The sequence below is a fragment of the Macrotis lagotis genome, chromosome 1, assembly GCF_037893015.1.
Source record: "Macrotis lagotis isolate mMagLag1 chromosome 1, bilby.v1.9.chrom.fasta, whole genome shotgun sequence".
NCBI lineage: Eukaryota > Metazoa > Chordata > Mammalia > Peramelemorphia > Peramelidae > Macrotis > Macrotis lagotis.
The window spans coordinates 556,314,888-556,341,945 of NC_133658.1; the positions used below are offsets into that span (position 1 = coordinate 556,314,888).

A 27,058-nucleotide genomic window follows, 5' to 3' on the forward strand; every position below is an offset into this window, starting at 1 on the left:
AAAAATTCCTCTCCACTTTAGAAGCTGAGAATGGCAAAAGCGGACCCAGAATTGATCAAATATGGTCAAATTTGAGCTCAGAACCTTCTGACTCTAGGACCCATGTTCTATCCACTTCTCCACCTAGCTGCCCACTTGGTTGTTTTTTGAACGAACTTGTTCTTTGCACTGAAGTTGATCGATTTTGATTTCTGATTGTGACATTTTCAAATCATGTAAACCGGCACAAAACGAAGCAAGTTAACACTCAATTTTCTCACTGAACTTTGAGTGTCTCCTTAATAACTCTGATGACTTGGAAAATATATCTCAATGCAGAAAGGCAATAGAATGTTTTATTTTTCTTAAGCTCAGTTCTAATTAAGATATTTTATGTTGAGGATATGCTTTATTTCTCTGTGTGTATAGTTGTTTAAATGTCAAGTGAATGCTTCAGTCCTTGATACTTAAACGGCAAAACTTCCCACAGTAATTGAATTTCAGACAAAAAGCCTATTTGCTTTGGTTGCAGTAATTATGTAATGAGGCAGCTAAATTTATAGCAAGTGTGAAATAGCCTTACATGGTCACAAAGACATTCAGGAAGAGAAAGCGATTAGCTATGCTTTATACACAGTGGTATCTTCAAGGCAAGATAACCCCATCCCATTAAGCTTTTTTATTTTTTCATGAGTTTTTAATGTGCTTTTTTAAATTCCCAGGTTCTTATATCATGATTATTCAGAAACATGTAATTTCTTGTGGGCTCTGTGAATTTGAGAAACCACTGGCCACTGTTGAAAAATGTGTTTTACACCAAGCAGAGAAGTACTTAACTTTATTTCTTTTTCACTTTAAAAGAGAATGTAGCCTTTTGGTTCAACCCAGCAATCTGAGAATACATTTTTTCAAGTATTTTTAACAGAAAATATTTTATCAAATGAAGAAAATTATTCTAAATCTCTTAAATTTTGAAGATATCGTCTTACAATGATGTTTAATATTTTGTGTTTTCATTTTCTTTATAGTTATCTACATTTTTGTTTCAAGTTTTTGTGCCTCTAGTTACAGACTTAGGAATTTAATATTTTTTGTTGTTAGGGTTTTTTGTTTTAGTTTTAACAAGACAATGGAGTTAAGTGACTTTGTAAATATGAAGCATCCAAGGCTTAAATTGAACTTGGGTCTTCCTGAATCCAGGATTGGTGCTCTTTCAGCTGTGCCACCTAACTGCCCTAATATTGTTCTTAAAAAGCCAATGTGTGCCCACCATCCTGAAATATATTGCTTGGTAACTTTATAGACCTTTATCAGAACCTAAATTTTCTTTTTGGAACATTTTGGAACATTTGGAACATTTTCATTCAAAACTGTAAAGTCTTAGACACCTATGTTTCCTTGGGCTGAATGGGCTGAGAGAGACTTCGCCGGGAGGGAGTGGGTGTAGATGCGGAGGCTCCCGGAAGCCACATTTCTGGTGGAGTCTCCGATGGCAGTGGCAGGCGCAATGTTCCGAAGGGCTTGGCAGCAGATGTCTTGGTTCTACTACCAGTACCTGCTCATCACGGCGCTCTACATGCTGGAACCTTGGGAGAGGACAGTCTTCAATTCCATGTTGGGTTCCATTATTGGAATGGCATTATACACTGGATATGCCTCATGCCTCAGCGTATCTTGGCAATATTACACTACTTTGAAATTGTACAATGAACACAAAGTACTTAAGAAGCAATGAACCTGAGACCCATTGAAGGGAAGAAACAACCCATCTTGGTGAAATAAAACTTCAGCAGATTCCAGACAGATGTTGCGAATATAAAGACTAAATTCCATATTAGTAGAACAAGGACGTGATCCCAACTATGTGTTGTTTTCATTATTCAAGTATTCCCTTATATAATAGTTTTGTCTATTTTGACATTGTGATTGTTTGTACTCTAAAAATCAGTATTTTCTTAATCTTTGGAACTTTTTCACTGTTCTTTTGTAAAAGATTTTCTTAAAGTAACATTGAATAAATGTTGATTGTCTTCTAAAAAAACTGTAAAGTCTTTTAGGATAAAAAAGGGCAACTGTCATTATTAAGCTTTTGTTGTTGTTGTTGTTGTTCAGTTGTGTCCAACTCTTGTTGGCCCTAATTGGGGTTCTCCAGCTCATTTTGCAGATGAGGAAACTGAGACCAGATTTTAACTGGAGCTCCAACCACTGCACTATCTAATTGTCCAATTTACACTTCTCCATTTTACAGTTTTAATTAATTTAGGCATTCATTATTTCCTTTAAAGCAAATATCTAAAAGAGTATTGGTCTTAAAATCAAAACTCTCAGAAAACTTGAACTTGATTCAGAAGACTTAGGTAGTAAAGTACAGCAAAAAAGAATGAAATCACCCAAATCCTGGGTTCCAATGCCATTTTGCCACTTATATTTGATGGGACTACAGGCAAGTTATTTAACCTTTTCTCAAGATAATAAATTAGGTGGTTGGATTGGATGACTTCCAACATCTGTTCCAGCTCTAGATGAATAATCCTTTTATTCTGTAAACTGTGAAAAGCCATTTCACACATATGTCTCTCTTTTCTTCACCTATAAAATCAGCAGGTTGGGCCAAACAAACTCTAACGTTCTATGCTGAAGTGTGTGACTCATCAGAAGTTTCACTCTCAGTGGCCTCAGATAACATTGTGGTAGAAGTGAACATCACTTAAGATTAGAAAGCATGAGTGTTGGGGAAATCTTAACCTTAGTGTTGACATGCAATAAACTTCCTATCTGGTTCCTCAGGAGTGAAAGTAGTTTACTGAATGAAAATTTTATTTTTCATTGGTCTATATCTTTTATAGCAGTGAAGTGGTCCAATGGATGGAGTGTCAGACCTGGAGTCAGGAAGACTCATCTTCCTGAGTTCATATTTGACCTCAGACATTTACTAGCTGGGTGACTCTGGGCAAATCATTTAACCCTGTTTGTCTCAGTTTCCTCATCAATAAAATGAGCTGGAGAAGAAAATGGCAAACTATTTTAGTATCTTTGCAAAAAAAAAAACCAAACTAAACAAATAGAATTCCCAAAGAGTTGGACACAACTGAAAAGACTGGATATATATATATATATATATATATATATATATATATATATATATATATATGTATATATTATGTAACACTATAGTGTTAATTTTCTTCTTTTTTTTCCCTTTGGCAAGACAAATGGATTTAAGTGGCTTTGCCAAGGCCACACAGCTAGGTAATTATTAAATGTCTGAGGTTGGATTTGAACTCAGGTACTACTGACTCCAGGGCTAGTGCTCTATCTACTGAGCCACCTAGCTGCCCCAATACGGTGTTAATTTTTGTTGAGATTCTATGTTAAATGACCCCAAATGGCCATAATTGTGGGCTCAAAGCTTATAGTAAAAAAGTTAAAAAAAAAAAGGAAAAGGAAACTGAAATTTTAATATTTAAAATAGGCACCAGGGTCTTTACAGTTAAAATTTTTATAATTCCTATGACTTTTGTTATAATGATGAAAGGACAATTAGGTGGCACAGCAATAGAGTACTGACTTTAGAGTCAGGAGGATGGAAGTTCGACTCCAGCCTCAGACACGTACTAGCTGTGTGACTTTGGGCAAGTCACTTGACCCTTATTGCCTCGCATCCAGGGCCATCTCCAGTCGCCCTGATTCCTATCTGACCACTGGACTCAGATCACTCTGGAGATGAAAGTGAGGCTGGTGACTTACCATAGCACCCCCTCCCTCAAATCCAATTCATGTGTTTGTCATGGCATCACCTCCCTGGTATTGTGGTCTTTTTCAGAAATGAAGGACAAACTTATGATGAGGAACTTGTAGATAATAACTTAAATTTTTTTTTTATTTATTTAAGGCAATAGGGTGAAGCAACTTGCCCAAGGTCACACAGCTAGGCAATTATTAAATATCTGAGGCTGGATTTGAACTCAGGTACTCCTGATTCCAGGTCCTGTGCTCTATCCAATGTGCCACCTAGCTGCCCCCAGACAATAACTTAAAATTTTTTTTTGACTTTTCTAATTGAAGAGTGAGAAAATTCTGAATAAACATTTTTTCTAGGTAGGCATTCCATTTGGTCAATACTTCAATTTAATTAACAGAAATATGAATGAGCAGTGAAAGAAAGAAACTTTAGCTGAAATTAAAAGGAGTGTAGCAAAATGTAAAATGATGAAATAATGGAATTTTAATGTCCAAAAAGAGGTCCCTTAGATATTTAACATGAGAAAGATCAAGTGTGTCACTTGATAGAACATTTTGTGTTTGTGTGAAAAATGTTCATCCTATTATGTCCATTATCTTGGTCTTATGGATACAGACCCCAAAACATGCAATGCATCAATTAACCAACTTATCTTTCAAGATATCTTAAATTCCAGACCTTCTGTTATGAGGGTACCTCGTTTCTTTGTGTGTGTGTGTGTGTGTGAGAGAGAGAGAGAGAGAGAGAGAGAGAGAGAGAGAGAGAGAGAGAGAGAGAGAGAGAGATGGATTTATATGACTATTTCAGAACATTTCCTCTTCTATTTGTGGACAGTGTTCCTCTGGCTAATTACATCTATGTTAACTGCCAGTGGGGGAGGGAAAATACTGAGAGATCAAAGAGATTTTGTATTTGGAATCTGGTCAAGATGAGTAGTAGCTTGGGTATTATAAATATGCTATTTTTTAACTACAGCATTTAGTTATCTATCTTCAAAGAAGAACTACTTGTTCATTGTTGGGCTACTTCCTGCCTTTCATCTTGTTCTTCTCCTGTTTGTAAAGGGAGAAAAAACAGCCCTTTTTAAGAAGTGTTTTAAGACCTGAACTACTGAATTTAGGTATTTGGAAAAGTCAGTTTAGTCATGGAAAAAACTAGTAAAGTATTGAAGGTGAATACTATTCCTTTCAAATTTTTCTGACAGTGACATTTTATTTATATAAATAATAATTTTATTAAAACTAATAAATTTCATAATTTTATGATAATTGGCATTTCAAAATAAGAAATAGCCTCTGATAAAATAATAATAATAATGATAGCCAACATGCACATAATATTTTAAGATTTGTGAAATTCCTTATAGATGTTATCATATTTGTTCTTTACAACAATCTGGGAATGTAGGTACTATTTTTGTTTTTGTTTTATATATGAGGAAACTGAGGATTGGAAAAGATAAATGTTTTATCTATAGTCACACAGCTAGTTAAATTTCTGACATTGTTTTCAAACTTAAACCTTCCTGAAATCAAGGCCAACAATCTAGATACTAGCTGCTTCCCATCTTTGGTCAGTTTTTGCTTGTGATGCTAGATTGTTTGAACACACATTAAAGAGATCTAACCTTGGGGCAAGTCGCCTAACCCTTGTCAGCCTCCCTTGCTTCATCTGTAAAGCAGGAATAATTATGAGACCAGATATTTGGAACAGTAGATAGAGTACAAAATTAAGATGCCTTGAGTTCAAATCTTGACTCAGACACTTATAAGTTGTCTAGCCCTGGGACTGGCACCTTAACTTACCTGCTTCAGTTTCCATATCTATAAATTGGATGTAATAGTAGAACTTAATATGTTGTGAGGATCAAGCGAGATAATATTTGTAAAAAATAATTTGCGAAGCTCAAAGTGTTACATTAGTGTTAGCCCTTATTTTTATTATCATTAATAATAATAATAATAATAATAATAATAATAGTAGCACCTGCTTTGCAGGAAGAGAGAACAATCAAATGAAATAAATTGTATAAAGTATTTGAAAACTCATAAAGCACGATACAAATGCTAACTGCTGTTATAATTATTGCCATTATTATTATCATTTAGGAGATTCCTATTATGGAGGACTATTGAATAGGCGATACTTTTTACTGGGTATCCAGATGACTTCACTGTCTTTCTTTCCCAGGACAAATTAAAAATAAATCTTGGAATGTGACTGACTTTCATTTAGGGATTTAACTTCTACATGAAGCTAGAGATATGATCGGCAGACAAAAGCAGTCCTAGCTCTCCTTGCACTAGAGAATCAGGCATTTTAGGTTTCCATCATTGCTTTTATGCAGAGTCATCATCTTTCTTTTCTGTAGGGACCTGGGGACATTAAAGATGGAGAGAGATGGAGACATGGCAAGGAATTTCTCCAATTTCTTGATTTATAGTTCTAGAGCTGAAAGAGTTCTCAATGATCACTTTTAGTCATTTGATTTATCCTATTAATCTTGTAAACAATATGAATCAGGACCAGTTTGCTCATTTCCTCTTTTTTGTTCTGTTATTGTCTTTTGGAGACAACTAGATCTGCTGTCATCTCATGCAGTGTTTTCTCATATTTTGTCTTTGCTCTGATTGTTGTTTTCTCTGAATTCTTTAACCTATCATGTTGACAGGCAGTTACTTCTAAAACAACTGTTGTCAGTAACATACTTTCCTGAATTTTTAAATTGTTTCTTATTTTAAAAAATTATATACCTTTTTGGTGTTCATCACATGTAACACTTTTCACCTCTCTTCTTCAGCAAAGTAATTATGGTTAGAGAGTCATAAAAGATCCGCGTGCTCTATGACTTCTTTTTTTTTATTTTTTTAAATTTAAGGCAATGGGGTTAAGTGACTGTCCAAGGTCACACAGCCAGGTAATTATTAAGTGTCTGAGGCCAGATTTGAACTCAGGTTCTCCAGACTCTTGGGCCCGTTGTCTATCCACTGTGCCACCAAGCTGCCCCCCTTTGACTACTTTATGTCTTGGTGATCCCAAACGAAAATTCTACTGCGCTTCCCTATATCTACCATCTCATTATGGGTAGAATTGGTAGAAAGTAAGAATTTGGGCAAGGCATGTGTTGTTGAGGGCAGCTAGGTGGCATGTGTGACCTTGGGCAAGTCACTTAACCCCATTGCCTTGCAAAAACCAAAAAGAAAAAAAGAGAGAGAGAGAGAAGGAATGTGTTGTTAGTTTGTCTTCTGTGTGTATTTTCATCACCTTGACTTATTAAGAACAGAGCTTAGGAAATACTTGTTGAATTGAACTGAAAATCATTAAGCAGTGAGAGACATGTTAATTTAATTTGATAGAAAGATATTGTTAAGTTCTAAATAGAATATTACTACTTCTTTGTCTTCATGATGTAGCCTACATGTAAGTTATAATTATGTTTTCAGTAGTCTTCCTTGACTACTCATCCAGTGAACACAGAAATTCCAGATGTCTCAATATTCAATGAAATGATGTTTCTTATTATTTTGGACTTTACCAGAAAACTATTTCCTCTAACTCCTTCATTCACTTTTCGAAGGAGAATTTGTAATCCATCTCTCTAGCTAAAGTTGTTCCTTCTGGTTTCATTTATATCAGTAATAACCATATGAATTTAATTCATTCCTCCAGTAGTATAGACTCATTAGGCACTGGGCAAAGATAACATTCAGAGTACTACTGAGATAATTAAGGTTTATAAATGGTCTAAAATTATGTCATACTTAGCATTCAATATTCTTTTTTTCTTCCACTTATATCTACTAAAGGGAAAGGGGTTATATGTAACTGAAGGTCACAACTGCATTTTATAGCTCTTTTGTGAATGGAACAAAATATTCATCAAGGTGAGCAGAATTGAATTTTGATGCAGAGGAAAAATTTTACAGTATCAAGATGGTTAATGACATATTTAATGTGTTAGTTCACTTAATTTTGTTATCCAGATTTCTGAAACATTTCCCCCCAAAATCTATATTGTTGCATATTTTATATTAAAAATAACTGAGCATGGGGTGGCTAGGTGGCACAGTGGAGAGAGTACTGGCCCTGGAGTCAGGATGACCTGAGTTCAAATGTGGCCTTAGACACTTAATAATTACCTAGCTGAGTGATCTTGGGCAAGCCGCTTAACCCTATTTGCCTTACCAAAAAAAAAAAAACAACCTAAAAAAAACCTGAGCAATCATAAGCTAATTTTTATTAGGAATATTCTGAATTTGGCTGTTCTTACTAATAAGTTTTTAGAGATCTGACATCTACAATAACTCAATTAAACACTAGTGAGTTCCATTTTCCCATTCATTATTATGACTATAATTGTTTAAAGAGGTGAAATCTTTCATAAAAATGTTTTATGTATATGTATTTTATACACATATATGTTCCCTCTTCTATATTGAAAAGAATATTAAATGACATAAAAACTCAAGAAGTCACATATTGTTTGCCCCACTCTCTCTCTTAGAATAACTGGATTCACAGACCGTATGTATTCTTCATCAAAAAGGCATATTTATTTTGAAAGACACAGCACTCAAGGACTGTCAATCATTATGCTTCTGAGAAGACTTGAAATACTGAAACATCAATATTTACTAAATGTAAAGCTTACTATAAAAAGTACATAAAACTACAAGCGCAAGGGCTTTCTTTTTTTTTTCTTGGCTTTTCTGTAGTTTATGGTTTTTTGTAGAACTGCTGTCTAATTCAGATTCAAGAAGAAATGTGAGATCCCTGTGTAACCCCTAGCTGATTGTCAAAATGAAAAAAAAAAAACCTTTCCATGTGGTTAAAATTTTTAGGAAGCTATAGTATGGCTTTTTAAAAATTATGCTATATTTTTCTTAGTTATGTATTTTTATTAATGTTTTTAGAAAATGAAAATTATGGAACAAAAATTAAGTGGATAATATTTTAAAGAACTGGAAGCATTCATTAACCCTAGTGGGCATTTTTTCTCTTCTTAAACATACACTCTGGACTTATTAAAGGAACACATTTTGCATTATAGAAATTCCCTTAAAATATTAATTCCCTAAACATTTATGAGAAAGAACATTGCATTTAGAAGGGGATTTGTTTCTGACACTTAACATAAGCAAGTCACTCCTTTGCTTTAGTTTCTTATTTGTAAAAGAGAGGTAATAAGCTACTTACCTTACAGAAATGTGAGAAAAGTATTTTGTGCAAACTTGGAAGTACCAAATAAATATAAACTGCTGCTGTTATTACAAGGGTCCTTTAATATTATCTCATCAACCCACTATTAATAGGAAAACAAAACAGAACAAAATAGTAGCCCATATTATACATAGATCTGCGAACCAGGAGACTCAAGAGTATGATTTTTATCCTTCAATTTGCTTCTACCCTTCTTTAACGTAGGAAAAAGCTATTTAACTCACTGTCTATAATTCTACCTATAAAATCACCCCTGGCTAAATGGTAAAATTATTTTGGGTAAGTGGTGGTAAAGTACTTTACCTTGAAGATTCTGGTCAGAAAGAACTCAGAAAGTATGAGTTTATTTACATTGAATTAATATTATTTATGGTCTTGAACAAGGGAAGAGCTCAGATTAATGATCAAAATTTCTGACTTATTTTCAATACTTAGACTTAACACTAGAGTGTTTCTAAATGAGACTTAGTCTCATGCCTAGCAAAGCATTATTAGACATCATTATCAAGTGCCATTTAAAATAATTCCAGCAATAACTAAATAACTTTGAGGGTAATCATTTCCAATTATTATTAGTATTTGCAGGTAATTTTAATATTCTTTTTAAGCTAGTGCTGATTTTATCTCCAGATCTAAGTAGGCTTCCTGAGCATAAAGCATAGCCAGCAGAGGGAGTAGATTTGCATAAACTACTCTGTGAGAAAAAAAAAATTCCCAAAGATACATCTATATACTAGCATTTATTGCTTGAAAGAATAATCATTAAATGTGAATGATTGTGTTCCCAGTAAAATTTCTGGTGTGCTGTGTTATTAGTCTGTTGTTATTTTTAAAATAACAAAGTAATAGGGAAGAGGGATCAAATATAGATGGCATTTTATAGAAATGGAATTTTTATTACTAAAGAGTCTGAGATAGGTATAGTTTTTTTCCTAGAATTAATTTAGTATTTACCCTTTACTTCTTAAAAAAACATAATAAACCATAGTAAAAATTAAGGAACTTCCAGGGATTATGCTGAGGTTATTAGATATACTAAACACTTGCAGGCAGTACACTAAGTAAGTAATGATGAATAGGGAACCTGGAGGACCAGGATTCAAGAGGACCTCAGTTCAGATCCTGTCCTCGATCTTACTAATTGTTTTGATGCTGGGTATCTCCTAACGTCTCTTGAGATCAGAAAACTCTCATAAGTCTTTCTGAAGTTTTTTTTTTTTGTTGTTGTTTTGTTTTTTTTGCATCTGGTAGAATTATCAATAATGAAATCCACAGATTTTTGGAGTTTTGACTTTATATTCATTTAGCTTAGACATATAACCTGGAAACCTATTATGAGAATAACGAGTGCTGATATTGATGGCCAAGTTACACTGTAGCATCCTTGATCATCAGAGAAAGATTCATTCATGTTCAGTATATTTACATATTAAGTTGACTTATCTTTGAGAAAGATTTTTCAAGAAAAATTAAACAAAAGGACTTATCCTTAACTATCTAAAGAAAAACAACCTAAAAGGTCATCTTATTTCCCTAGTATTCAAGTGAATGAGATTATTCAGGATTTTGTACTTAATTATTTTTTCAATTGTGTGTCTAACAAATTCATTCATTCAGGCATTGATTTAATACTAACATGTGTAAAGTACTGTTCCAAAAACCATGATAGCAATAAGAATGAATAAAACCTGCTCTAACCCAAAGTTATAGCATAAAAAAAAAGATGGAATGATACTTTCTTAAATCTCTTACTTGAGATAATTTTGCCTGGTATGTTTTACAAGAATGGATGTAGTGACTTAGTAATTAAGTAATCTTCAGGGGAAAATAAGTCATGCCATCTGATTTATAGCATTATGTTTTAGCCAAATACAATTTAGAAATTTTTGCATTTTAGAGTAAAACTGAATTTCGGAATAATTTGTTGGTGTTTTAGGAGAGAACTATAGTATTAAGAAGAGAAGATCCTAACTAATGAAAATACTTGACTTTGAAGGAGGGTTATGGTGGTTTTGAGGCATATTCTCTTAAAAGGAACCATTAGAATACAATATATGCAGGTTATTTTTCTTTTTATTTGTAGCATCATTTGTCCTTGTGAATTTTTTAAAGCATAACTGACATTACAACTAAATACATTTCACAAATGTTATCCAGATGAAAGTGGCATGTATTTAATGAGCATTTGAAAATTCTAGGATTTAGGTTGAAGAAGCAAGAGAAAAAAATGGAAGAGAGATAAATAGGCAATTGAATGTTTTATAATGATATGAAGCAAGAAGGAATATAAGGCTGCTGAAGGCAGAGATGATTTCCTTTTAATCTTTGTCTCCATCTCAAAGATAGTATTTTGTACATAGCAGGCATTAAAAAAATGCTTACTGGATTGAAATGAAATAAAAAAACCTAAGGGCCAAGTAAGAAGAGAAATGTTATATTTGGCAATATAGTTTCAAAGTTTGAAAACTTATTAAAAATTTTTATTTTACTATCAGTAGATACTGTGATCAGCTCTGAAAAAAGAAACATAACACAATATCCATGTGTGTATTTCAGATAATTTAGTGTTTCTTTACATCTACCAGGATAATATCTCTCATTTCTCAAACTAAGTATCCCATGTGTCTTACCTGTTTCAGGCATAGCATCAAATGGAGAAGTTTATCTAGGTGAAGGTGGTGATTGTTGTTAAGACCTGTCAGTTGTGTCTGACTCTTTGTGACCCAATTTGGGGCTTTCTTGATAAAGGCACTGAAGTGGTTTGTCATTTTCTTCTCTAGGTAATTTTGCAGATGAGGAAACTGAGGCAAATGGGATTAAGTGACTTATCTAGGCTCACACAGCTAGTAAATGACTAGTAAATGTCTGAGAATGAATTTGAATTTATGAAGATGAGTCTTCCTGACTCCAGGTCAGCACTTTATCCACTGTGCCATTTAGGCAACACATAGAAAAGTACAATGCACAAAATTATCTAATCTTGATTTTCAAAATATTTTTATGCATGTGTATCATTTTGATTTCTAGTATTTAAACAGATGTCACACAAGTGTGTGCATGTGTGTGTTTTCTTTCCAACCTCTTCAGTTCCTCTTTGGTTTTTTTTTTGATCCAGAGAACCTAGGGTTTCATCATTTAGACACCTCTCCCAATATGCAGTCTATACATGATTGATCTAATCTAACCTTTGTGTGTGTGTGTGTGTGTATTTATATATTTAGAATATTGTTTAAGGAAAGAAGGGTTACGACTTGTGTGTGGTCATTTAACTAGTATGTATCAGAAAGACAGGACTTAAACCACATATCTTACTTCTTGTTCATTCTTCCTTTTCAAGGAGATAACAATGACTTGACAGGTGATGGATTTAAGTAAATTGATTTTAAGTGAGGTAGACTTGTGTGCACAACCTCACGCTCTCTTCCTGAGTCAGAGAAATCCAATAGCAAGGCAAAAGTCAAATCAGCTGGTGATGACTCAGGATGCAGTAGATGACCTTGGTGTTTTGATACTGACCAAACACTTATGCTTTCATAGCCCTTGGAACAACTGTTCTTATCTGCCCATTCTACTGAGGAAAGTTATCATTTTGGGGGTGTAGTCATCTATTCTTCACTCCATCTTAAAGATACATAGGAACAGTCATATTTTTTGATCTGGCTATCACCTATAGGAGTTACACTTCCATAATCAAAAATCCTGGAAATCTTTTATCTGGCCATAATCCCCTATCATTCATTCTTTTCCCATTTCTCACTTCTCCTAACCTTCTATTCATTCTCATGGTAAACTCTTTTCTTTCCATCCTTCAGTACCCATTTAACACCATTACCTTTTGTATGGTTTCTCTTTATTCCTTCCCAATCTTAATCCTATAACTGAACAGTTCAATATTGTGGTATCCTCTATTCTAGAAATACTTGCCCCTTTGTCCTCACTAGATAAAAGGAAAATGTATGTCATCTTATCTTAACTGGGACCCCTTCAATTCAGCAAGGTAACACTTAGACAGTCTTTTCTTTCTTTTTGCAAGGCAATGGGGTTAAGTGGCTTGCCCAAGGCCACATAACTAGGCAATTATTAAATGTCTGAGGCCTGATCTGAACTCAAGTACTCCTGACTCCAGGGCTGGTGCTCTATCTACTGCGCCACCTAGCCGCCCACCCCAGGACAGTCCTTTCATCAACTCTTATCACATTTCTATTCCAAACTATGTCTTCACTCCTCACCCCACCCCCCCTTATATGGAAGACATTGCCATATACTGTCATTTTGAATTATATACATCAGAACCCCTTGATCATTCCTCATTGTCTTAATCTTTAATTTTTTATCTGTGATCTGTGAAATTTAAAAAAAAAGATATTTTGACAACCATATTTCAATATTTAGTTTTCAATTATGATCCTATGCATGTAATTTTATCTATTTAAAAGCATTATGCTAAGGAAAATCTGTAGGCTTCTCTAGGCTGACAAAATAATTTATGATCCAAAATGAGTTAAGAGTTCTAGACCATGATTGGTCCTTTTCCTTTCCATGGAACCCCCTCCCCTTTGCAGGTACTCTTGATCTTATCACCTCCCTTTTCTTCCAGAAGATTACTCCCCAAAGCATTCCCTACTTTCACATACAAATGGCAGTTCTCTTCATCTGTTTAATGACTCTTTCTTTGCTACCTACAAGTATGCCCAGGTTCCTTCTAGCCTGATAAAAAACAAAAAATGAGAAACATCACTTCAAACTAGCTTCCTATAATCTCTCCTCCATTCCACAGCCTAAGAAAAAACTGTCTACCCTCTTTATATTTACTCTCTTCTCTATCCAAAGTAAGAAATGGTTTCTTCTTTACTAAATCCAAAGGTAATTTTTTTTCATGTTGTCATAAAATACATTTAGAAGAGAGCATCCAGACAGATAGCTTTATCCAAGAAGGATAAAGATAGAGAAGAAGATATGGAATTCACCAATTAAGTAAACTTTACCTGATTTTGAATTCTTCTTCCACTTATGGAGATTGGGACCTCAACCTACTTTTCAAGATTCTAAGCAACTTTCTAAGACTAAGAGAAAAAGTTTTGAGGCAACTGAGATACAAAGATGAGATAACTTACCCAGGGTCAAAAAGCTAAGAGGTATTTGAGAAAAAATTTGAACTCATATCTTCCTCACTCCAAATCTAGGTAACTAGAAACTCCATCTTATAAGAATCTTCATGAACATGAAAGATGAACCTGTGTTCTTGGTAAGATGTATGGATTTTGGAACACACAAAGCAAAGATATGAACTAGAACCAAAAGTTGTTGGTCACTGATTTATAGTGATGCCTTCAAAAATATAATTTACCAGAATTTTCCTGATTCTCCTCCCTTTATCTCTTTTATGATCTCTTCTCATCTTTATTATTCCCTCTATTCTTTATTGCTTTCATTATTTTTGTCACGAACATAAAATATCATATCAGTAAATACATATCATTATGCAAAGAAGACTAAGAAGCTTGTATAAGAAGCTGTTAATTCCAGTCTTGTTCTACTTTTTTGCCTTTCCATCACCTAAAGACCCATGAAGGGAAGTTAAAGAGCAAAAAAAGCTAATTTAATTCTTCATGGATTTACTGAATACCTAATTTGTACTACAATTTTGTGCATTGTGTCAGATATAGAAATATTCTATTATATAATAGATACCCTGGCAATGTTATACAACTGGCAGTGTGATACAGTGGAAATAACTAAGAGCTGAAATTGAGGTCAGAGTCATAGAATGGTGAGAGTTAAAAGGGCCTTCACTCCAACCCATGTGTGAATAGAGTTCTCCTTTACAACCTCCCCCCTAAGGTATTTCAGTCCAACCCACATGTGAAAAAAATGTCCCTTTACAACCTCCCCACTAAGGTATCATCCAGGGAAATGAAAACCACTTCTTTTCAAGTCATTTCATTAAAGTTTGGAGGAACTTTTAAGTATTAGGAAGTTTTCTTTAATAAAACTTAAATCCACCTTTCTGTAGCACCTCACTATTACTTAGAAATAATATAGCATATATAGTAACATAATGAATTTCTATTGCCAACCAGAATAAGTCTACTCCCTTTCTCCCTATTTAAAGGGAGTCTTTAAATAGCTAGCTATTCCTCATAGGACATTTCTTTTTGTTCTTACACCATCCTGACCACCAACTTTAACATATCTATTCCAAATTTCTAGATGTTTGTCCAGGAAAGAGCATGCATGGTATGATTAATACATCTTATTTTGGCTGCCTCTCTTAATGAAGTCTAAGTAACTTTTTTATTGTTATTTTGTATTGGCCTTGTGGTCCACTAAACCTTTAGATCTTTTCTGTATAAACTTTTATCTAGTAGTTCCTACATTTACAATCCTTTAGTTTTCATAGTAGAATTTTTATACCTGTGTACAAGACTTTACGTTTATCTTTACTAAATTTCATATTTCAAATTTTGAAGTGGGAAAACCTGCATGAAACAAAGGCATGAAATAGAGAACTATAAAAAGCAGTGTCCAATAAATGCTAAAGTGAATGTAATGATGTGCCAAAATATATAGTATAACTATTTAAATCTTTGAGTAATCGAGAAGGAAAAAAATATCTCTGTTGACTGGAGCCAGATTGTGAAGAAGTAATGCTTGAAGCATTTGCTAGTTCAATAAGCAGAAAAGAGGAATGAAGGTGCTCCATTCAGGGAGAACAGAATAAATAAAGGAATGAAGATGGGAGTGAATATGCTGTAGGTGAAGGATAAGGAAGCTTGAACTGACAGAAGAAAAGGATCCTTGTTAGGTAGAAATAACAAATGAGTTTAAATAAATAATTGCGGGCCACATTACTTAGAATGTTATACAGTAGCTCTCTTGCCTGATTTGACTGACAAATTCATTGAAGGAATGCCTTTATACTGTGACACATGAAATAGTATTAGAAGCTTAACTCCTTTAGGGCAAAGAATGTGGTTGTTTTCTTTTCCCTCTTCCTGCCCCTCCCCCTTCCTTCTCTCTCTCTCTCTCTCTCTCTCTCTCTCTCTCTCTCTCTCTCTCTCTCTCTCTCTCTTTCTCTCTTCCTTCCTCCACCCTTCTCTTCTCTTTGTATGCTTACCACCTACCACAGTACTTGGGAATATTTGTCAAATTGAATTTGAATTGCTGAGTTTAATAATGTTAAATAATGATAATCCTTTTGGCAAGTGAATTAATTATCATGTAGAAGGACCGAATTGGAGAAAGGAAAGAAAGGAGTCACCTTTTCATTAATTTAGAAAGGGAAAATGTGGGAACAAAATGAAATTTTAAGGCAAGATAAAATGTGGGCTTCTGAAAACCTGTGTGTACTGCTTGCTAGGAAGCCTGGACCCTATACTGATACCTTTATGTAAATGAATTTCCTTGCAATATCCATATTTTTCTTTTCTGTCTGTTTCTGTATCTGTAATGATATCACGGAGCAGCTTTCTACTCTCTGCATTGTGTTCTGTCCTCCAAGGCTTAAATATCAATTTCTGTAGTTGTCAACCTTAAAAATAAGTCTTCCTTAGTTACATAAGGCTGTGGGAGAAGGACTCCTAGTACAAATACATTCTTCTTTGAACAGTGGGTGCCTCATTAGTATTCATGAGAAGACTCTTGATAGCATCTTAACTGAGCTAAGGTTTCTACTCAAAGAGCTGCTGAGTACAATCCAGAGCCCGTTGGCTGACACTCAGCATGAATAGTATGACTGAATTGCTTCTGAAAGGAGAACATCACTTCACTGAATGAGAAATTTTTCATCTATACTATCTCGAGTTTGGAAGTCATTAGAAATACAATAAATAATAATATTTAACACTTGCCAGAGCATTTATCTCCAAAGAGTTTTATAGTTACCCTATTTGAATTGTGTTATCACATGATAAGAGGATCACCAGTTCTTCAATTTTCAGACTCCTCAGTGTTCACATTTTTTTGTCTTGTGACAAGATATAGGCCTGTTAACCATTTATTCTGTAAGACCTAGAGTGATGAATACTATTGGCAAGTTTTCTGAAGTATTGGTTGTAGGAGATGCCTACTGCCTGTCATTATGATATAATACACGCCAATGTAAAATGATATAAATGTTATAATACAATGAACAAAATTACACCTGATGTGTACAGAGTGCTATTAAGTTTATAAGATATGGTCCCTTATCTTTACTAGACTGAAAACTCATCACTAGAATGTAAACTGCTCTTGAGTAGGGATTGTTTTCCTTTTTTTGTTTCCACTTTTTGATATGTTGTGGATATTTAAATTTGTTATTTATTTGATCCCCCACCCTTAAGGAGTTCATATTCTACCAGAAAAATAAGATAGGCACAGATAAATATAACAGTATTAAAGTGATGAGAACTTTCAAAGGTTATAAAACTAAATACTATCAGGCTATAAAATCTGAGTGAGTAGGTCTTAGATGGGAAAGATCAGTGAAGTTCTCCAGAAGACTTTTTCTACAGAGTACTGAACCCTAGGAAAATCACAAAAATCTGTGAAAGTTTATATGTCAAAAGATCAACAGCCAAAGATACTATATATAGTCACCCTGAATCTGACCTTTTCCTGCAGCCTAAAAGAAAAAAAAAATATTTTTTAGGTTTTTGCTTGGCAAAGGGGGTTAAGTGCCTTGTCCAAGGCCACACAGCTAGGTAATTATTAAGTGTCTGAGGCCAGATTTGAACTCAAGTACTCCTGACTCCAGGGCTGGTGCTCTATCTACTGCACCACCTAGCTACCCCAAGAAAAACTTTTTAAATTGATCATTCTCAGATTAAGTTTACTGAGTTCTATTTTTTGGTGGGGGGAGGTGGGGAGAAGGAGTGGTACTGAGAGGTCTGAGTTCCCTTCCACCTAAATCTGTTCGTTAATGCCTTGAATTCCCCATGAGTTGATAAGCAAGTGCTTATTGAAATACTTTATTCCAATTACAGGGATTTGTAAATAGTTGATATTATATCATTTTCTGAAAGTACCTTAAGGAAAAGAGAGGGCACTGGGAACTGGAAGGTAGGACAAAGCAAAGAAAGGAAAACTTGGGAGCTCTGAAGAAAAATTTAATAAGTTTGCTAAGAGGCATTTCCTGAATATACTGGTATTATTAAATAAGGGAAAACCTACTCAATGCACTTTGCCGAACAGTGATATCCATGAAGGTCATTCACCATTATCATATTGGAAACATAATTTTAAAAGAATGTGGTACTGAGGTAGGGATTGCTTTGGAGATAACTTGGTACTTCAGTTTTTTTTTTTCCTTTCCTAATGTGTTACATTTTTCATTCGCTTCTTAAAGTAGGATATTGTTTTTGAATAACACAATTAAATACCATTATTCATTACTCATTACTAAACTGATTTTTGAAAATACATTCAACAAAATGAAAATTTCCTAGAGGGTATAGGAAGAATATACATATAAGTTCATAGATTTGCAACTGGAAGAGATTTCAGAAACCCTCTTGAATCCTCTTGATAGATGAGGAAACTGAGGCTCAGAGAGATGAATTCAGTGCTTATTGAAGTACTTTATTACAATTACAGGTAGGAATTAGCAGAGTTGAAATTTAAAGTGATATTCTTTGACACCAAGTACACTCCTGTTTTAATTGCAATGCATTGATTTACTTTATTTTAAAATGAATGATTATGAATTAATCATTTGGACAAGGAAGTGGAGACAAAACAAAGTATTTGATAAGTAATTATAAATGGCAATAAGTTCAGTGTTGTAATTTGATGTAGTAATAAAAAAAAGTTGATCAGGCCTCTAAAAAGTGCTTTATATAATGCATTATTTGATAAATCACAACTGTATTCAGAGTCTACATTTGAATACCTAATGAATACAGTTTTGAAGCACAGTGGGTAGACTGATCACTAATAACTCATGTTGGAAGGATTACTCCAGAGATATCATTTAATCTATATAAATTTATAGTATGGGTAGAAATATGACCTATTGAAGTAAACAGAGTAATTCATTTACTTTACACTTAGCTTAATCAGCCACTACTCAAATGAAAAAAATCATATTTGAAAATGTCACTTTTGTAGGACAAGTATAACAAAGTTATATCTTTGTTTCTGTCATAAATATACATTTCTGTTTAATTCAGTATTAAAATAATGTTAGACTTCAAAAATTTTCTTTCTACTCTCTATACCATTCTCCTTTCCAACTTTTTTTTTAAATTATTCATTTTCCTTTTATTTTTGAATTTTCTTCAAAATATTCTGGGGGGGTCAGGGAGAGAGAGAGAGAGAGAGAGAGAGAGAGAGAGAAGAAACTGATTCTGTGTCATTGGGCCAGTCACTTCACCTAGGTATCATCTTCTCTAAAATGGCAATAATAATAGCACCTACCTTCCAGATGTGTTGTGAGGTTAAAAATGAGATAATATTTGTAACTCACTTTATAAACTTTAAAACCGTTCTTCTTTTTGCCTTAGTTTCTTCAACTACAAAAATGAGAATAATTTTTGTAAAGTGCTTAGCACATAAGATATTCTCTAAAAATACTAGCTGTTATTAATTGCTAGAAGCATGCCATGAGGAACTGATGAACTTCAGCTGCCTTTGGGCAACTGATACAGGAAACTAGTAGATGGAAATACCTGTCTCCAGCCCTGTGAGAAATCAATGGAGAGACACCTTACTGTGGAGCTGGTGGGAGTTAAAGAGATAACCAAATAGAGGGAGAAAAGAGAAGAGGACTAAGGACAGAACATCAGGTGAAACCTTTGGTTAAAGAGTGGAAAAAGTATGAGGTCCTAGAAGAGGAAAAGCAGATGATCAGAGAGAACTGTGAGAGTTTGGTATCACAGCAGACAAAAGAAGAATAGGTATCCAAAGGGAGAAGGTAGATTACAGGGTCTACCCTGTAATCTTGAGTAGAATTTTGATATTGGGGTTGTATATGTTTGGGTTTTAAGGTATTCCAGACATAGGACAAGGAGTGAATGAAAGTATAGAGGTTGAGAAGAAAAGAATATATCAAGAGGACTCAGTATTGATTCCAGTGTGCCTGGATTTTTTATGTAAAGAGAAAATAATGTAGAATAAGGTAGAAGAAAAGGAAAGTTAGAGCCAAATTAAGAAAGATCTGGAAATGTCAAACTGAGTTTGGATTTTATACCAGTGTCCATTGAATATATTTGAGGAGGAGAGCAGCAGGATGAGAATTTTGCCTGAGAAAAAATGATTGAATCAGTGGTATATAAAGTAAGTGGTGATGACAAGAATCTGAAGGAATTAAGCTGTTTCAGGACCTTGAATTAGGTAGCAGTGGAACTATAACAGAAGGGACAGGTCCTAGAGATACTACCTAGGAGAATCAATAGTATTCAACAGCAAATCAGATATGGGAACAAAGAAAGTTTTGGGTGTGTGAAAGGTATTCCTGCTAACAAAGACAGGAAAGTCAGGAAAAGATAGGAAACTTGCAAAACTTACTTAGTATATATATTACCCTTTAATTTTATCCAAAAGATAAACTTGAAATCCCAGTGCTCTGAATATTTGATCTGAACATCAATGGATTAAAGAAAGCTTCAATACTGCTTTATAGATGGGATAGATTCCTGAAAATGTGAAAAGCAGATTTTTATATGCTGAATCATTTTCTCCCATTGTCTTCCAATAAAGTGTGTTTTTCTAAAACTGATGCTTAAGTGGATTCTTGATATCCTAGTTAAAGTAATTCCCTACCAAGGTATACATATTTCCAAAAGATTTTTGAAATGTTGTATACTCATACTGATAATCCCCAACAAATTTAATAGTACATGTTAGAGGTATCTATGGAAAGAAAAGATGTCAACATATTCCTATTTGGAAAATTTGAATGCTAATTTAAACTTTATTGCCAACTTATAATAAAAATTTTGCTTGAAAATTACTCAACTTTCTTTTTCATCAAGAAGCAACCTGCTTATTTTTTTTTTAAATCAGGGATTGTTTGTGGGTAGGAAAGCTTTGTATAAACTACACTGTGGAATAAGTGGGTAGAATGGAATGCTGCCTCAGTTATGTCATTGCTAGAAATATTCAGCCGAAGTTAAAGGCTATGGAAGTAGCTTATGGAGATATTTTTCAGACAAACAAATGGAGCAATGATTTGTCTTCTAAAAAAAATGATGTTACCACCCTTTTAAAGACCATTGACCCATTTCCAGATATTTTTAATCTACATTGACATAATTCTTGATTAATTAATAATAAAGATTCTCAGTAATTATTACCCTATTAGATTCTTTGTACTATTTACTCACTTGTAGTCAGATCTTTGGGAATATTTTCTTTTACAGAGTTGATAAATTTTATGTGTCTACAAGCTCACAGGAATGTATATTAATTATGATTCAATTCATGAGCTATGTAAATAAGATTGCATATATTTATTGCACTATTACCTTTATTAATTTTTTAATATATATGTGATATTATTTATTAATATACTATATGTCAACAGGTATACACAAAGTAAGTTTATCTTGCTATCATTTTTGAAACATTAGATTTGCTAATAAGTTTTGAAGTTACCTATTAGATGTTTTGAAGTTACCTAGAAGAAGAAAGGAAATTAGCTTAATTTGACTGAGAAGATAAGGGTTTTATTGTACCTTTGGTTTTATTTAATACAATAAATTCCCAAGTGGGTAGATTCTTTTATTTAGTCATTAGAATGTTAATTGGCTTAAAGTTCAAGTGACTAAACTAATTTAATCAAATTTCTCTCTCTCTCTCTCTCTCTCTCTCTCTCTCTCTCTCTCTCTCTCTCTCTCCCTCCCCCTCTCCCCCTCCCCCCAATCCCTTACTATAGGTCACAGTAATGAAAGGCAGTAATCGAAATAAGGATCATTCAGCAGAAGGGGAAGGAACTGGAAAACGACCAAAGAGGAAGTGTCTTCAGTGGCATCCATTACTAGCAAAGAAACTTCTTGACTTTTCTGAAGAGGAGGAAGAGGAAGAGGAAGAAGAAGATATTGATAAGGTAATGATGTCACTTAATAAAGGTATTAGAGATTTATTGAGTTGATGATAAAAATTTCTCCATTATACATAGCACATTTTTAACTCTTGTTTTATCCTGACTCCTAAAGCATCTTCAGAATATTGAAGGAATATATGCCCTAAAAAAAAAAACTCCAAAAAGTTAATAACCAACTAAACAAAGAACTCATATAAGGGTGCAAAAACTGTGTCCAAAAAAGCACTCCTAATGCATTCTAGAACCAAATAGACATGTCCCTGTGGTTTTTCTATATCATAGCTTTCTGCTCCTTTGTATATGTAACATAGATATAATGTCATCTTAATGTCATAATGTACAGACAACATGACTAGTAAAATAGTAAGAAATCTGGCCACATATGTCTAAAGGAAAAGAACTATTCTTATAGCACCAGAAATGGAGCTCTCTGAGAGACAACTTGAAGAGGGGAGACAAGCAAACCTCAAGAGCACTTTAATATTATTTATTCTTTTCTCTGATATCTAAGAGGGTCAAGGAATCAGAATTATATTTCTGTGTTCCTACTCCAACATCTCAGATAAATGAGTTATTAATTTTAGGAATTCAGAAAACAAATGACTTCTTAGGGCAAAGACTGACCCTTAGCTTGTGTTCTTCATCTTAGCTCCTCTCAATCAAACTGTGAAACTTCTCTTAACTATCACAAATAGATAATAGTGAATAAACCCATTGAAATTAAAGAAAACAAATCAGAGAAGTTATATAGATAAAGCATACCAGAAAATATACAAGTATAAATGTGCTCTTTAGATGAGAATGAGATAATATCCCAAGTTAAACCAAGAAAGAAGGTCTGATCTCATTCAAAGAATTGTCTCTCCAAAGTTTTTACAGAAGTGATGAGGTCCCAACCCTCTCTATCCTTGAGTTTATTGAACCCTAAAATTTTTGTTTTGAAAAGCATGTTTACAAGGTCTACCCTTCGTAAAGAACATGATTCCATCTTGCCTGAATCCCACTCTGGTGTCCACAGTCTAGCCATCATGCTGAGGACCCTCTAATGTCCAAACTACGTCCTTGCACCTGCTGAAAATATTTTTGTTTACCTCACCTAATATAAAAAGCCCATCTTAAACCCTGCAGAGCTATAGCCCCTCCCTAGTCTGCTGTTGACCTCAGCATCCTCCAATAAAGCCTCCTTCACTACATCAATGAATTCTTTCATGCACTCCTCTATGCCAAACCTCCAACATAAGCAAATTGGAAATCAATGTGTTGAGGAATTGAATTCCCTATCCATATGTGCAATTCCCAGTCTTTTTCTCTCTCCACTTCCTAGAATATACTCTGTCCACATCTCTCTTCCTGAAGAGTCTTCATCTACATCTATATCCCTTACCCAGGGAGATAATATTTCCCCAGGATTCTCTCTACCAATTAGTCACATTTCTTTTTCTTATACCAGTAGCATATGCTAACTGACCCAGGCTATATAGAAGCATGGTTACATATATATTCAATGAAATTCTGTAGTTATTGACTCACTATGCAAAGTGCTCTGTGCATCTTTGGAAATTGATTAATAAGAAATAATGGCATATTTGAAATTGTGTTTTAAACATAAGAACATAATACATGCCATCCTAAGATCAATTAGGACAACAGTCCATTCAACAGTGGCATCAAGGTATATTGTATGAATAAACATAATTATATTCCTATATAAGAACATTAATATAGAGATATAGACCATTGTTTCCTTTAGTAACTCATTCATAAAGCTAATTTTCTATAAGCCCTTTTTAAAAATAATTTTCTTATTTATCTTATATGAACTCTTAGAGTTTCAAGTTAAGATTTATTATTTACCATATCCAATAACTTGTCATTTCATTTGTTATAAAGTAACAACTTTTAACTTTTGTAGGCTGCCCCCTCTGCTTAATATTGCTATTTTGGGAGTTGGTGAAAATGTTTTCACTCTTTCATAATTTAGAATTTTTTGTCATATTTAATCATGGACTCTCATAACTTGTTTCTTAACTGTAGACAGATATCCAGCATTTTTTTTCTACGCCCTATTCTTGAGGATCTTCCATCTCTTTAATTGTTTTCCTTTGGAGTCCTTCCAATTTGGTCTTTTTTTTTTTAAATAGAATTTCATGATGCAAGTATTCCATAATCGTAATCAAGATTAAGATATTTATTTTGTTTTTTATATACTCTCTGATAATTCTGAGCATTCTGTAGACCCTTTGAGAAGAATGGGTTCATGCCTTTCAAGAAAGAACTCCAAAATTCCTTTCATGGTTCATAACTGATATCTTGAAGCCATTGCAATTAGTTTGATTTTTTTTCCTTGATGAATATATACCTTTGTTTCTTTAAATTTAAAACTTAATTTACTACTTTTCTTCCTCTCACATAGCCTTTGTGAAGTCTTTCATAAATGTCATTCATTCATCAACCCTATTAATGCCTGTTCTACATGAGACATTATCCTTGATGCTGTCTATGTTAAAAGAAAATGTAAGATGTGCTCTCAGCCCTCCAGAATCTTCTGGCCCCATTGGAAGATCAGTCATGTACACAAATATTTACAATATAAGACAGTATATAAATTAGGTGAATTATTTGAAAGTTAATTATTTGTAGATAGTCCAAAAGGAGAGGGAATTCTGGTGCATAGTGTCATAGGTCTAAAACTAGAAGGAACTAAGAAGAATCTCGCTTAGCCTGAGGCCCTAGAGTTACTTGCCCAAGTTCTTACACTAATATCAGAGGAAGGAGCTGCAAGGTTCCTGACTGCATAATCCACGGCTTGATCTATCTGATTAGAATGGAAAGTTTCACAGAGGAGATAGAATCTGAGAAAGTATTTGAAGGGAAAAAAACTTTGAAAATTAGAGATGGGAGAGGGCATTTTATTTTAATAGATAAAAACTGGCATAAATTAGAGGGGTGAACGTAAAATGCTGTTGAGTGATTTTAAAATAAACTAATTTGGTTAGAGTAGAAAGTTCTTTTAGAATAGTCATTTAAAACTGAAAAGGAAAGTCAGAAGTAGGTTTTTTGGGTTCGTTGTTATTTTACTTTCAGTTGAATTTTCTTCCTCTTTCCACCCACTGAAAAAGCAAAAGGGGGGGGGGGTCCATAACAAATATTTATAGAAAAACATAGCAAATTCTCCTCAGTAGTCATATTTCCCCTAACATATTTTTCAGTCTATATTGAGTCCATCACTTTCTGCATTCAAATCTGGCCTAGCTATGTGACCATAGGTATATCACTTAACCTTGCTTGCCTCGGATTCCTCAACTGTAAAATGAGCTGAAGTAAGAGAAAGCAAACCACTCCTGTATCTTTGACAAGAAAACTCTAAAAAGAGTCATATCTGATTAAAAAAACAAATAAGTACCACCACCACCAACAAAAGTACCATAGAATTTGTGGTTGATCAGAGTTCCTAAGTTTCAAACTTAATTTGTTTTTATAATATTATTGTTATTTTATAAACTGTTTTACTAACTTCACTTCATGCACTCTTTGCAGGTTTCTCTAAAAATATCCTCTTTATTTCTTAGAGAACAGTACCATATCTTGTCTTGCTATTCTCCAATTCATAGGTACCCTCCTTGATTTCCAAATATTTGCCATCGTATAAAAGAGCTACTATAAATAATTTTTGTATATGTGACTTTGGAGGTAGATTATTGAAAGCCTTCAAAGTAAAGCTCATGGTATTTTTTGTTTTTTGTTTTGTCAACTCTAGGCAGCCATCAAGGGCTTTGCAGTGCCACTATAATAGCTATTTTCAGGAGATTATTCTAAATGTATGCAGGATGGATCACAGAAAGGAATAACCAAAGTAGAAGAGGTTGTTTAGAAGGTTAGTCCAAGTGATTGAAAATAAGGGACTGAAAAACTTGACTAGTGGCAATGAGATTAGAAAGAAAGGAAGGCAAGAGTGTGAAAAATAGTGCAATGGATTTTATGGCTGACTGAATATGAATATTAATAGTTAAGAGACTTAAATGGTTCCTACTTTTTGGGCCTCTTTCAATTTAGCTCCATCAGATTTTTTTTTAATTTCAAAGCAGCATAGATTTACCTTACTCTGATCAAATGCTCCTCCCACTGTCACATGGCCCTTCTTTACTCAGAAGATGTTAGTTTTTTCCATGGGTTGGAGATTTAATTTTAGCATTCATTTTCTAAATGTTATATTGTCCCAGCACCAATTTCTGGGTAATTCCTCTATTGATACCTGGAGGAAAAAAATCATAATCCCCATTTGCTTTTTAATATTTGAACACTGACATTTTCACAGATGTTAAGTCTTAATTAAGATATTACTATTGCTATGGTTGCTGTGATATCTGAAAGCATGCAGTGCCCATAGGATAAAATGATACTCAGTTCTCTGGGTCATTGTGACTACTATTATGTCCAAATTGTTAAAAATAGATCTGAGAAATCTGTGCTTTCTTCTACTAGTCTTGTTGATATGTTATAGTACTTCAGTCCTTTAGTTATTGTACTTAATTCTTAACTTTGCTTTTTAGTAAAAAGGCAAAGTCTCTAAATAATTTCTTTTGTTATTCTTGTTGTTGTTGGTAATAGGTCCAACTTCTTGGAGCTGATGGCCTAGAGCATGATGTAGATGAGACTGAAGATGATGAATCTTCAGAGCAGAGAGCTCGTAGACCAATGAATGCATTTCTTTTATTTTGTAAACGCCATCGCTCCCTTGTTCGTCAGGAACACCCCCGGCTGGATAACCGTGGTGCTACCAAGATACTGGCTGATTGGTGGGCAGTTCTAGACCCAAAGGAAAAACAGAAATATACAGACATGGCCAAGGAGGTATGGATTATCTACAAAATGACTAGCAATTATGATGACTGAGTTACTCAGATAAATAATTTCTTTAGGAATTTTTGAAATTTTTAATTTTAGTTGTTTTTTTTGTAACTGGGCAGAATATTTTTTTCTCTCCTAATCCAGACCCCATTTGAAACAAATGAAAAACAAATTACTTATAATACATATGCATGGCTAAAGAAAGCAATTCTCCATTGACAAGGATAACAAAATGTTTTATTCTC

At 33.9% G+C, this 27,058-nt stretch overlaps 1 protein-coding gene across 16 annotated transcripts in view; it reads left to right on the forward strand.

Moving 5' to 3' along the window:
* Positions 1–27,058, forward strand: part of LOC141507078 (HMG box transcription factor BBX-like) — a 369,819-nt gene that overhangs the window by 195,375 nt on the left and 147,386 nt on the right. For 15 of the 16 annotated variants that reach the window (XM_074214420.1, XM_074214422.1, XM_074214417.1 and 12 more), the window contains 2 exons: positions 21,798–21,968; positions 26,574–26,816. In XM_074214420.1, coding sequence (XP_074070521.1) covers positions 21,807–21,968; positions 26,574–26,816 — 405 coding nt within the window. In that variant the 5' untranslated portion in view covers positions 21,798–21,806. Of the gene's footprint in view, positions 1–21,797; positions 21,969–25,759; positions 25,840–26,573; positions 26,817–27,058 lie in introns of those variants that run through there. The other variant, XM_074214432.1, reaches the window with a different exon arrangement.